We start from the raw sequence: 15,111 nt of genomic DNA, 5'->3' as shown, positions 1-15,111 counted from the left end.
CAATATGGAATCAGGTGGGTGGTATGGCCTTCGCCCCTTCCTTCTTTACTGAAAATTTTAATGATTGGCGGGTGAATAATGCGAGCAACAATTATTCGAGCGCTCCCCATGATTGGTCTCTGTGTTTTGCAATTACGTGTCGGTGGTTGTGGAGATGGAGGAACAATGTGGTTTTTGGCCGGGATTAAAAAAATCCTACCCCCCTCAAGAATTCTTATTTAGCCAATTCGATTTGTGCAAGAGATCCTTTGACAAATTTTCGCTTTTCATCCCGAGCAGTGGTACCGATAGTAGAGAAGTCTATATTCGATGGCTCCCACCGCCGAATGGCTGGCATCTACTTAATACGGATGGTGCGTCAAAGGGGAACCTGGGTCCGACTGGAAGTGGTGGCATCTTTCGAGACGAAACGGGTAATTTTGTCTCGCCATTCTATTTCTCCTCGGGCTACTATTCTTCTATGAGAGCTGAATTATTAGTTTTGGAGGAGCAACTTCTTAGTAATGATCTTAGGCCGTTGGTAAAAAGATGCCAGGTTCTAATGCAAGAAAGGAGAGGTCTTATAAAACTAGAACACACATATCGAGAATCGAATCGTGCTGCCGATTGGCTCGCCAACCGAGGATTCAACTCTGAGATACAACCCACTATTCTAGATAGCCCTCCTCCGGAGCTTCGGACCATCCTTCATTCGTGAAGACATTCTTGGGGTTGCTACACCTCGTGTTTTAGCAAGTTAATTTTCGGGGTTCGCTCCTCATATGTACCAAAAAAAAAAAAAAAACTCACTCATACACTTACGTTCGTTCAATGAGCGGCCATGACTCTAATTAAGAAGCAAGCTAGAAAGTACGGTGAGGGCGAGGAATGGTGACGAAGGTGTTTTTATAAATATGAGGGGTAATGTGTGGGAGGCCAACTAAAGGAGATGGAGTAAAAGCATGATTCTTGGTGTTGTACCAGAAAAGTTGAGATCCATGACGTTCCTTAAGCAAGACTTGAGATCCAACTCGTGCAACCGCAACCATTCCTCCTCCTCCATAAAGACCGTAGTAAGAGGTAGTACAAATCCTCAACAACACAGCCCATGTTTCCCTGACACCATAGTCCTTCATCACCCACACATCAAAAGACAAATCTTTTCTATTATGGAAGGAACAAGAGAAATGTCCATCAACGCGATTTCTAGGAGACAAATTTCACCAACAGGAGAATAATGATAATAGTAAGGGAAGACCACATCATAAATCCATCTTCCCCTTTGGATGTCGAAACTACCGATCCTATACTTTCTCCAAGACGGAAGCTAGAACACCAAATGGAGCAAAGAGTTGCCAATAAGAACTCCACCACCCCTTTCTTCAAGGCTATCTTTAATAAATTCTTCTACTTCTGTTTTTCTCCATGAATTTTTCCGTAAGTTAGAGTAAACATTAAGGGAGCGTTTGGTTGGAGGTCTATAAAAAAGGGAAAGGGAAACAAAGTTATTAATTTCCTTTATTGGTGTTTGTTTAACACAAACAAAGAAAATGAAACTCCCTTCCTTACCCCTCAATCCATCTAATTCCTTACCCCCCACCTCTCAAGGTATGAGATTTCATTACCCTTATTACCCTTCAACCACCTTATTTACCTACCACCACACTTACAACTCCCACCACACCAGTCACCATCAAGACGCAATCACCACCACCACCACCACCACCACCAAAACCACCACCACAGCCACCCCACATAAACCCCCACCGCCACAACTACCATGACACCGCCACCACAACCACAGCCACCCCACATAAACCACCACCACAACACCGCCGCCACAACCACCATGACGCCACCACCACCACCACCACCACCAAAACCACCCCACATAAACCACCACCATAACACCACCGCCACAATCACCATGACGCCACAATCACCACCACCACAGCTACCCCACATAAACCACCACCACAACACCACCGCCACAACCACCATGACGCCACTACCACCATCACCACCGCCACATCCAACCTACTGCCTTCACCACCACCACGCCACCACCACCACAACCACCCCACCTAAACCATCACCTGCACACCAAAACAAACCACAACCCACCACACTTCATTTTCTTGATGTAACCAAACAACTAGTTAAGTTTTAGGTAATCCCTTACCTTTCCCTCTCTTACCCTTTCGAATTTTCTTTCCGTTTCCCTTTCTCTAACCAAACGCCCCCTAAGTGTCCTCCTCTTTTGATAAACACATTCCAAAATTGCAACCACTTTATAATCCTTATCTATCTTGAAAGAAATTGAACTTAGCTGATCCGAAACGACCCTTAATCGAGACGCCGTGTAAGACACTGCTCTAAATCAGTTAGACCCCCACACAGGTGCTCCTTGGGTTCCGTGGTCACCGATTCCAGGGTTAACGCCTCCTTCCGCACAATGTTGCACACCAAGGACGGAAGCGGGAACTGTTCTCAATATTAATAGCATAAAAGGGACGATATAGAGAAGGAGATGATTTGTATTTTTCTGTGTGTGTAAAACTGAGGAGTAAGAAGATTTATATAGTAGCCAAGAGGCTCCTCAAACAGTCGAAAAGTGAATGCCATTGATTCTGCGATTTAATTGTCATAAATCGTGTAATGAATTTTGTATTGATTGCGGAATAAAATCTCAACAGCTATAAAAAAGAATCCGAGGAGAAAATTCGGACCAGTAGCAAAAAGGGGCCACACCACACCACGCACGTGTCACGTGTCACGTGTCACGAGCACGGGCCGGACGGCGGCGCGCGCGTGAGGAGACTATAGTCTACCCACTATAGTCTAGTTAACTCTTGTTAACTCTCTTCCATATATAAATACAACACTCCCCCGCTATTATTCCAATGTGGGATAAGTGTTGTTTTACTTAAGCTTTGGAGCAACCAAAACTCCAACAATCCCCCACTTGGTCCAAACTTAAGAAAACAAAAGAAATATAAGAAAAGCTATAATCAGGTGAACATAGTCTTGAACCTGAAAAAGGATGGAGATGAGAACAGGTCCCTCGAGTAACTTATGGCCCCATGAAAAACCCTGTCTCATGATTGCATTAGAGAATAGCCCACATCTATGCTCATAGGAGGCGGCCAACACTCCACAATCACGTAGGTGAGTCCATCAAGTGTGTACTGCACACACCACTCAAACCGTGAGATATGGAACTCATTAAGGACTACCACCTGTACAACCTAACCCTGCAGTAAACAAACATGCTAAAAGGGATAAACTGAATAACCTCCTTTATTCATCAAAATAAAAGAATACAAGCAATGCTCGACGATTTCGTTTGACCTCATTGAATCTGGTAATCCAGATTGGGTATCCATCGTAAAAGCACTACGTAGATGGGCTCAATCCCATCTTTTTAGCAGTTTCTGAAACTAGTTTCCTGTTTAAGGCCTTTGTCAGTGGATCGGCAATATTACTTTCCGACCTCACATAATCTAAAGAAATAACACCAAACTTGATCAAGTTACAAACAATATTATGCCTTAGGCGTATATGCCTACTCTTGCCATTATAAGCCTTATTCTTGGCTACATGAATGGCAGATTGCGAGTCACAATGTAGCGGCACAGATGGCACGGGCTTTGGCCAAAGAGGAATGTCCGCTACTAAACTTCTCAACCATTCCGCTTCTCGACCAGCCAATTCGAGAGCTATAAATTCCGATTCCATTGTAGATCTCGCAATACACGTTTGCTTGGATGACCTCCAAGATACAAATTGCTCTCTGCTAAAGTAAAAACATAACCACTGGTAGAGTGTATATCCTTACTCACCGAGATCCAGTTAGCATCACAATATCCCTCCAAAACTGGAGGATAACCACAATAAGATAATCCAAACTCAGCTGTACCTTTAAGATATTTAAGCAAACGAACTAATGCACTCCAATGATCATGACCGGGATTATGAGTATATCTACTCAATCTCCCAACAGAATATGCAATGTCAGGACGAGATGAACACATAAGATACATGACACTACCAAGGATTTTAGCATAACCTTGACTTGATCTACACTTTCGAGATAAATTCTTTTTAAGTGCACACTAGCATCAAAAGGTGTTCTAGCAGGCTCAACATCAAAATAATCAAACTTCTTTAAAATTTTCTCAACATAGTGAGATTGACTAAGACAATAACCTTTACTAGTCTTTAATACTCTTAAACCAAGAATGACATCAACCTCACCCATGTCTTTCATTTCAAAAGAAGTTTTAAGCATGCTTTTAGTAGAATCAATAACATCTAATGAAGTGCCAAAGATAAGTAAATCATCCACATAAAGTGTTATAATAACACTACCGCTAGCATTGGATTTCACATAGATACATGTATCAGCATCACTAGCTCCAAAACCAAGAGAAACAATCACACTATGAAACTTTTCATACCATTGTTTCGGTGCCTGCTTAAGTCCATACAAAGATTTAACAAGTTTACAAACTTTATGTTCTTGACCAGGCACTATAAAACCATCAGGTTGTTCCATATAAATCTCTTCATCGAGATCACCATTTAAAAACGCAGTTTTCACATCCATCTGATGAACAAACAAGTTATACATGGAAGCAATAACAAACATCACTCTAATGGAAGCAATCTTAGTGACCGGGGAATAAGTGTCAAAATAGTCTAAACCAGACTTTTGGGTGAAACCCTTAGCCACCAACCTGGCTTTAAATTTATCAATAGTCCCATCAGCTTTGAGTTTCATCCTGAACACCCATTTACACCCTATAGGCTTACATCCACGAGGCAGGTCAACGGTTTCCCAAGTATGATTAGACATAATGGACTCAATCTCACTATCAATAGCTTCTTTCCACAAGGAAGCATCAACTGATCTCATAGCCTCATCATAGGTCTTAGGATCCTCCTCCACAATATACATGTCAACCAACTCATCATCTAAATATCTACCATCCTCCTCCATAAGAAAGTCAGGCCCAAAAGATTTCTCTACTCTTGGTCTCTTACTCCTTCTCGGTTCTATTGATGGTTCACTAGATGTGTCAACATGGGTTGGGGAGCTACCATCATTATCCTCATGGGAAGAATCATCAGAGGTCAAGTCCTGCCCTAAAGAAGGTTTCAAAGGAAAAAGATCCTCAAAGAAAACAGCATCTCTAGATTCAATAATATTACCATAAAAACCCGAACTCGCATCTTTGGTCATGAACCTATAGGCTGCACTATTAGAAGCATAACCCACAAAAATTGAGTCAATGGTTTTAGGCCCTATTTTGTCTCTTTTAAAAGCAGGTAAGGCAACTTTGGCTAGGCATCCCCAAACTTTCAGAAACCTCAAATTAGGTGGATAACCCTTCCAAATCTCATAAGGTGTCACATCAAGTTTCTTATGAGGTACACGGTTTAAAACATGACAGGCAGATAGGATAGCTTCCCCCCACATAAAATCAGATAACCCAGAAGATAGTAGCATAGCATTCATCATATCCTTTAATGTTCTATTTTTCCTCTCGGCTACACCATTTTGTTCGGGGGTATACGGGGCTAAAAACTCATGTATAATACCATTTTTCTGACAAAAATCCACCAAAAAATCAGATTTGTATTCTCCACCATGATCAGACCTTACACGCTTAATCTTCCTATCAAGTTGATTTTCAACCTCAGCCTTATAAATAATAAACATATCCTCAGCCTCATTCTTATTCCTTAACAAAAAAACCTTAGTATATCTCGAACAATCATCCACAAAGGTTATATAATATCTTTTACCTCCCTTACTTTCACAATTTTTATAATCAGCCAAGTCGGTGTGAATAAGTTCTAACAACTCGGTTTGCCTTTTGGTCACTTCCTTAAAAGGTTTCTTAGAGTGCTTTGCTTCCACGCATACTTGACATTTATCCATGTCATAAGAAATCAAATTAGGCAACAAATTCATTGTTTTCATGCGTTTAATGGATTTAGTGTTAACATGCCCAAGCCTAGAATGCCAAATATCAATGGACTCAACGATATAAGCAGAAGAAGTAGATGCATTCATTTCAACATCAAGAACAAACAGACCACCATTACAAAAACCTTTGCCAACAAACTGACCATTCTTAGATATGACTAACTTATCAGACTCAAAAGTAAGTTTAAGACCAGCCTTATTAAGTAAAGCACCAGAGATTAAATTTCTACGCATATCAGGCACATAGAGCACATTTTCAAGAGCTAAAACTTTGCCAGAAGTGAGTTTCAGGTGCACCTTGCCAATGCCGAGGACTGGAACCTTGCTGGAGTTGCCAATATACACTACCTCTTTCTCATCAATATCTTTGAGCTCCTTGTAAAGATCCTTGTTGGTGCAAATATGGCGTGTAGCTCCTGTGTCAACAATCCATTCCACCAAGCTTCCGATCAGATTAATCTCGGACACCATTGCAGCAATTATATCATCACCCTCACTTGAGCCTTCAACAACATTAGCTTGTGGCTTGTTGGATTTGTAATTTTTGTAGCCACCACGTTGATTGTTGTCTTTCTTTTGGAATTTTCCACCATGTGCATTGTTGCGATTCCCTTGATTTTGTTGCCTTTCTTCATAAGCTTTCTTGGCCTTGCACTTGAAAGCGGGATGACCGGGCTTATCACACCACCAGCAATTTCCTGTCATTGTCTTTATTGGTTTATCAGAATTCTGTGATTTGTTGTATTGATCATAACTCCTCTTGTTTGTACCTGTGTTCCTGTATTTAACAACATTAGCCTTAACGGTGTTAGTAGCATTAGTCCTGGCACGATCCTGGCTCCTTGTGGCATCCTCAATTTTGATATGACCAATCAGCTCCTGCAACTTCATGTCTTTCTTCTTATGCCTCAGATGTTTCTTATACTCATCCCAACCAGAAGAAGGCAATTTCTCAATCGAACATTAGCCCGCTTATACTCGCACAACACCATCCCTTCACCAATAATTTCAGAAACCATATTTTCGTACTCATGTATTTGATCCATTATAGGTTTGCCATCAGTAATCTGAAATTTTAACCATCTTGCTACTGCATACTTCTTAGTACCGAAATCATCAGTACCATACTTAGTTTCCAAAGCATCCCAAATCCCTTTAGCAGTCTTAGTTTTGCATTAGATGTCAAACAAATTATCAACCATATAATGTAACATGACACCTTTAACAGTCTTATTGTCTTTATCAAATTTAGGATCAGGTTTGACAACTTCGCATTTAACTAGACTCTTGATGAGATCGTGGTTCTTGAAATAACACATAGTCAATCTCATATTGCGAGAAATAAAACAGAATTTTTTCAGACCATCTCCTATAATTTTTTCCATCTAATGGTTCCATCTTACTAAGGTCAGGGACAATTCTGTGTGGCATTGTGAAATTGTTAACAGGGACATTAGGGGTAACCGAAACAATTTCTCGGTTGACATTAGAATCGTCAGAATTTCCGGATGGGTTTGTCATTGTTTAAAAAAAATAAAACAGTAGACAAAAACAAAGATCAGAGAAGTTCTCTAACTGATTTAGATTGAAAGAAATTGAACTTAGCTGATCCGAAACGACCCTTAATCGAGACGCCGTGTAAGACACTGCCCTAAATCAGTTAGACCCCGACACAGGTGCTCCTTGGGTTCCGTGGTCACCGTTTCCAGGGTTAACGCCTCCTTCCGCACAATGTTGCACACCAAGGACGGAAGCGGGAACTGTTCTCAATATTGATAGCATAAAAGGGACGATATAGAGAAGGAGATGATTTGTATTTTTCTGTGTGTGTAAAACTGAGGAGGAAGAAGATTTATATAGTAGCCAAGAGGCTCCTCCAACAGTCGAAAAGTGAATGCCATTGATTCTGCGATTTAATTGTCATAAATCGTGTAATGAATTTTGTATTGATTGCGGAATAAAATCTCAACAGCTATAAAAAAGAATCCGAGGAGAAAATTCGGACCAGTAGCAAAAAAGGGCCCCACGTGTCACGAGCCGGCCGGACGGCGGCGGCGGCGCGCGCGTGGGGAGACTATAGTCTACCCACTATAGTCTAGTTAACTCTTGTTAACTCTCTACCATATATAAATACAACACTCCCCCACTATTCTTCCAATGTGGGATAAGTGTTGTTTTACTTAAGCTTTGGAGCAACCAAAACTCCAACATATCTTAGCGAACCCAAACGTTAAACAACTTGGCCAACTCTCTTCATCAATCAATGCAAAACTCGGTGTTAAAAATATCTTTGATATTTTTAACATGTGCCAACTCTCTTTGTCTCAATGCTGTATCCTTGATTTTTTTCAATGCGGGGTCACTCTTTGTAAATCAAGTGAGCGGGAAAAAATTAAGGAACTCTTAATCTTTTAGTTTATTAGGGATGTAAATATTTTGGCGTAAATGGAGCAATAAGGGCGATTTTGATGCTGACGGGTTTGAACCCAGACTATTAGACCACCTTTCTTTATTTTATTGGGGGAGTTTCATCCGCAAATGTTCTTTAATTTATGGTCACAAATTGTGATGACGGCTGATCAGGCTTTGACTGTGACTGGGAAAGGCGAGGGTGGTGCTTCCGATTCCGTACATACTAAGGGGGGCGAACGTCTATTGTGGATGCGAGAAAGTCGGCCCGTTTATGTCATTGGTGGGCCCAATAAATGTTCTACTATGAAAGTTATGGTGGATGGGGATGGAGAATTACGAAAGATGTAATCATTGGTTGGCTGGTCTATGGGGAAGATGGTAATACGATCTTTGAAGGGAGTATGAAGATTAGGGCAGAGTCGGCCATGCAAGCTAAAGTATTGGGTGTTCGGGAAGAAGTCCTTAGATGGGCTAGGGGCCGTAGTGTCTTGCATTTGGAAGTTTTCTCGGATTGTTTTCAGCTGATTTATCAACTTGCAGGGGTCGAGCTTGCGCATCATCTCATTAAGGGACTCTTTGAAGACGAGCCTTTTATTTCCATCTTTTCATTGTTTATGTCTTAGTTATACTCCTTGGGCTTCTAATAATGTAACACATGGCCTTACTTTTAAGGCCATGAATATATAGGACAACTTTCTTTACAGCTACCAAAAAAAAGTCATGATCTATGAGTGCTGAATTAAGTTCAACATACATGATCAGTTGGTCTCCTATAAAACGACTATACAGAGTATATATAAATAAACGATTGTATGGCGTGGCGTCTACAACTCTACAAATAATCTTATTTGAGAATGTGTACAACATGATTTCCGTCAAGTTCTTCTCCTTCTAATGGTAAATATGATTCATGTTTTGGTTTTGAATAAAAGATGGCAGCTCTTCATTCAACTTGTCGCAATTCACAATATTAACTCCATCATTCTGTTACATAAAATACACATATTGGAATGTCAATAACTGCAATATTCTACCATAAACAATCAAGTATAAATGAAATTAATATTTCAATAATCTGAACTAAGAAAAAAGAATACAAACCCATAAATGTAAATTGTAGAACGTGCTTCCTCCAAAGGTTCGGAAAGATGAAACATCAAGGAGTTGAAGGCCATCCGTCTCAAGCTTAAGAATCAATTCCGGCAACAAAATGTTGTCTAAACTTGATATTTGGATCATAATTTCTTTATCACCTAATTTACTTGTCGAAATTGAGGACGAGTGTTTGTTATTTGAGGCGTCTTTTAATTTCAATTTTGGTTTTTGCTCTTGAGTGAACTCATTTGATGAGGCTGAGGCCCCTTGTAATATCGAAAATTTGGATAAAAGCTCGTCTTTTTTATGCATTAGATCGTCCACTTCCTTCTGTAACTCTGGAATATATTTCAAAACTCGGCCTACTGTAGATGGAATGCTCAGCTTTTTCTGTAATAATCGATACAATGTACGTATATGGTTATCAGTTAAAAATTATGTGAAAGAAATGTGAAATGATCCATTATAATAATCAAGATTTATTTGAGCTTGAGATGTTGTAAAATTAGGAAGAACAAGAGAATCCAAATTCCAATCATCCAAATTAATTGATTGTTGTGTCCCTATTTCCGTAGGGTACTCCCATCCTAAAATAGGGAATAAAGGAGACATTGCCAACATTTTTGGGACACGTTAATAATCTTGTTTAGTTGCTATTTGCTAACTAATTAAGGTTATGAAGATATGTAGATGTATAAATGATGAGAATATTTGTACTCCTCAACAACTACACTTTTATACTTGTAATCTAATGAAGTATTAACAATTAATTAAGTAAAAGAAAGGAGAAGGATATTAGGATAATGATGGTTAGATCATCATTATTCGTGACATGAAAACGACAATTTTGTTTAATATAGTACGATATAAGTGCACAAATAAGATTATACATCCAGTTGTACCATGAGCATTGTACAACCAAGGTATAAGAATCCGAGCTTATATGTATTTTTTCTGAGCTAATTCAAAATATAAGTGTGTATGAATGGTAGATGCTCGTGCGTGCTTGAGGAAGCATGTGGAATATTTTAATTACTTGTCAACTTGTTAATACAAAAATGCATGGTAAATCTTGAGTTCGAATCGTTTATTTACTAAAGCAATGAAAATTGATTACATAGTTACGGGCGATCTTTACAATTTGTTACGTTTTCGAAAATTTAAAAATTTATTACAATAAAGTTATTCCGATAATATGTTACTTTACGTATCCTATACGTTCATCTACTTATTTCAAATTTTCCATGAATTTCAATAACATTTTTATAAGGTAAGCAACACAAATTCTCAAATAAGTAAAATCCATTTCTTTGTGCTTGATATAGATAATTTCTACTTGTAGAAGAGTTATACAACGTCAATTATGCCGAGTGGATCATACTAATATGTTGTCTCAGTTGTTCCACTTAATCCAAAGGACATGGTGGGAGGAGTGGCCTAGCCTCATTTTGTTTCTTTATTTCCGTTTTAGTTTTAGTTTGTTGTTTTGTTTTAGTTAGTTTGGATTAATTCCGCTTTTTTTAACCAAAAACAAAAAAAGCTTTAATTATTTTCTATTTTTTTTAGCAAGTGGACTATAATTACTCTATCCGTTCAGGTTATTGTTTACATATTCTATTTTAGAGTGTTTTAGTCTATTATTTACCTTTTTATTTGGGAATACTTTTAACTAGTATTGGTGCCCGGCTTCGCCCGGGCTACCTCTACTGACCATTAATTTTTTTTTCATTAAATAAAATTGCTTAAAGTTGCATAACCCATAAACTTATCATTAATATATTTTTCTATGACATATCCAAAGATTACGATGAAACAAATTTTGAGACAAATTCACTACTCCCGCTATTAATATTTTACTCTTATTAATGAAACAATAGTAATAACATTTCACAACTTACCCGTAATCATTGTTACTTTCATTACTCTCGCCGTAATTATTGTTACTGTCACTACTGCCGCATTAATATTAATAATTTCACTACTCTCGCCGTAATTATTGTTACTTTCCTATTGTCGCATTAATATTGATTATTTCACTACTCACATTATTGTTTCTATCACTTTCACTAATCTCGCTGATAATATTATTACTTTTACTATTCAAATGAGTGATTACAGTCCTATAACTATATCCAATGTTATTACAATTCTTTTCTTTACTGACGAAATTACTTTTACTACTCAAGCATGCAATTTTAAGAGGATTATATATTTATATATAAATTTATTACATATATGCATTAACTCAAATCGAAAGAATTATGCAATATTATATATTATGGAATCTAACTTGAATTATTTATAACTTACTTATTATATTTTTGTATGTTAAACAACTAACATCTCTATACATCTAATAAACTATAAAGTTTAATAAAATTGCATAAATTTTAAATTTAATATATAATTTTATGATGATAATAATTAATACCATAAGTGTGCATGTTTATACTAATTAATTATTTTGTTTTAAGGAAAGTGACCATCTTCTAGTTTTTTTATAAATATTTAGGAACATTACCAAGCATCTTTTTTATTTTTGTCACCTTGAAATTGATCATCTTAATTAATTATTTTAAGGAAATTTACCATCTTAATTAATTTTTTTTTCAAGGAAATTGACCATGTTTTAATATCTTACAAATGTTTAGGAAAATTATCAAGCTTCTGTATAATTTAATTTTAACCCAAACTATATAATATTTGCATTGAGATCCCTTAATCGGGTCCATCACACAGTGCTAGTGATTTAAAACTATATAGTATAATTAATTTGTATAACTTTATTTAATTACATGGAAGTCCCTTGGTTTCTGGATTTAATATATAGTATTGATGACAATTGACAATTTGATCACAAAAACAAAGTACGTGCCTTGCCAATAAAAAAAGGCCACATAAGTGATAGGAACCGTGGCTTTACGAGTCAGATGTCTCCAAAACCTATGGACACTTTATTTATTCTCAAATTACAGAATCCATTTTTGAAATAATGGTCAAAAATAAAATATTTGTCGTTTTGGGTCGGTTTTGAAAATATTTGTCAAAATGGTGTCCACGTAGGCTCGGGATTTCTGGACCTAAAACACGCCACTACAAATGGCGTGTTTATAATAAGTAGGGAAAGAAACTTCATTAAAAAATAGACTAAAACAAACACGCCATTGGGAATGGCGGGTTTCGGAGGGGAAACACGCCATCCCCTATGGCGTGTCTTGTGTAAATTTTTTTTTTTTTTTTTTAAAGTTTAGTCAGTTGAATAAAAAAATTGTTGTAAAGACACGCCACTACTAATGGCGTGTTTCCTTCACAAAACACGCCATTAGTAGTGGCGTGTTTCAGGTCTAGAAATCCCGAGCCTACGTGGACACCATTTTGACAAATATTTTCAAAACCGACCCAAAACGACAAATATTTTATTTTTGACCATTATTTCAAAAATGGACTCCAAATTACACCAACATAACCTATGGTCTACTATAATCTTCACAAATACGGAGTACTAATATCAGTTTTTATTTTTATGTTTGACTTCCGATTACGCTAGCAATAGACGTGATATCGATATGTTAAAAATTTTATAACGCATATTACCATCTTCTACGTTTTGTAACCATTTTATTGTAGATAATAACCATTTTATTTCAACATTTATTTTCATAACCATATTAATACTAACCATTTTATCGCTTTTAGCAACCATTTTTACTTAATGTACATAGTATGGAGTAGTACTATTTATCCCATTATTTCCACTCATTTTATAATTTTAGTACATTTTCTTAATCGATTAGTGATGTCACTAACAAATTCGTCTTCTTCTCAGTCATTTCTTTACTTTATTTTATATTTTTCATTGTAATATATACGAAGTACTTAGTAATATTTAATTAACCTCTCCTCTCAATCTCACTAACAAGACATTATGATCATTTTTCATTGTAACTTGTAAGAAATACTTGCAATAGAGCTAAAAAGTGTGACGACTTTTCTCATTATAGAAGGTGCTAAAAAAACCTTCTCAATTCATAGGATTTGGTATATGTCATAGGAGTAACTCATAACCTATAGATGTTGAATTAAGTCCAATCTGATTAGTTGGTCTCTCGTAAGATCGATATATACATATATATACACAATGTAAATAAACTATTGTATGACCCGCCTACAATTAGTCTTATTTGAGAATTTGTACAACAAGACGATCTTCTTATCTCCTCATGTTCATCTTCTTCTTTGATCTTCTAATGGTAAACGTGGTTCATGTTCGGTTTTTGAATAAAAGACGATAGCTCTTCATTCAATTTCTCGCAATTCACATTGTTAAGTCCATCATTCTGTTACATAAACCAAAATTGTTAATTGAATTGTTTACGTATGTATTAAGTTCATAAGTAGATCATGTTTAATATTTGAATGAAGAAAAAGATTACTAACCCATAAATGTATATTGTAGAAAGTGCTTCCTCCAAAGGTTCGGAAAGACGAAACATCAAGCACTTGAAGGCCACCCGTCTCAAGCTTAAGAATCAATTCAGGCAACAATATGTTGTCTAAACTTGAAATTTGGATCATAATTTCTCTATCTCCCAATTTACTTGTCGAAATTGAGCATGAACGTTTACTCTTTGACGCGTCTTTTACTTTTAATCTCGGTTTCTCCTCTTGAATGAATTCACTAGTGTCCCCTTGCAATTGTGAAAATTTGGATAAAAGGTCGTCTTTCTTATGAATTAAATCGTCCATTTCCTTCTGTAACTCCGGTATGTATTTCAAAACTCGGCCTACCGTGGCTGGAATGCTTAGCTTTTTCTGTAATCGAAACAATGTACATTAATCTATTAATCAATAAAGGTGAAATGTATTTTGGGACATAAATAGGTAATTAATTACCGTATGGTCATTAGCCGGAAGCATGGAACGAAGAGTAGAATACAAGTAATTAATCTTCTTTCGACGATCTCTCTCGCTTGCATTATGGTTAAGTTTCTTAGCTATCACGGTTCCACAAGAATGATCCCTCGAGCTTACACTCCTTGGCGATTCGCTTCTGTTCATAGTTACAACACCTTGATCTTGAATATTATAATCATGATTTGCTTGAGCTTGAGATGTTGCAAAATTAGGAAGAACAAGAGAATCCAAATTCCAATCATCCATGTTAATTGATTGATGTGTCCCTAATTCCATATTAGAGTACTCCCATCCTAAAGTAGGGAATAGAGGAGACATTGCTAACATTTTCTCGACCGGTTTTTATGTTGACGGGATTTGAACCCTGTTCTTGTAATGTACAAGTTTGTTCTTTGTAAGAGGTAGGCAATTGGGATTAAGGAGATGTAGAATTGTAGATGTGTATTTATGTTTGTTGGTTGGTATTATAGTTGTTTGATCCTTAACAACTACACATATTACATATATATACTTATAATCTAGTGAAGTATTACGAGTAATAAAGAAATGGGGAAGGATAATGATGGGTTTGATACAAATCGTAAGATGAATAAGACATACGAAGTATTGTTTAATATTGTGTGTATGCATAGTCCATGCTCGTGCTTTCTTGTGGAATATTTTAGTCGATCATTTGTCAACCTGTTAATACAAAACTAGTTTAGATCCCGTGTAAA

At 36.9% G+C, this 15,111-nt stretch overlaps 1 protein-coding gene across 1 annotated transcript; it reads right to left on the bottom strand.

Moving 5' to 3' along the window:
* Positions 1–9,277: 9,277 nt before the first annotated feature.
* On the bottom strand, positions 9,278–14,828 carry LOC141627023 (transcription factor ORG3-like). The gene is made up of 4 exons (XM_074440541.1): positions 14,375–14,828; positions 13,919–14,293; positions 9,488–9,871; positions 9,278–9,370 (listed from the first exon to the last, which is right to left on the bottom strand). Exons 1-4 carry the CDS (start codon positions 14,720–14,722, stop codon positions 9,278–9,280), a joined length of 1,200 nt encoding a protein of 399 aa, XP_074296642.1. The 5' UTR covers positions 14,723–14,828.
* Positions 14,829–15,111: the final 283 nt, after the last annotated feature.

Source organism: Silene latifolia, chromosome 2 (assembly GCF_048544455.1).
Source record: "Silene latifolia isolate original U9 population chromosome 2, ASM4854445v1, whole genome shotgun sequence".
Taxonomy (NCBI): domain Eukaryota; kingdom Viridiplantae; phylum Streptophyta; class Magnoliopsida; order Caryophyllales; family Caryophyllaceae; genus Silene; species Silene latifolia.
This window is presented reverse-complemented; position numbering and strand designations above follow the sequence as displayed.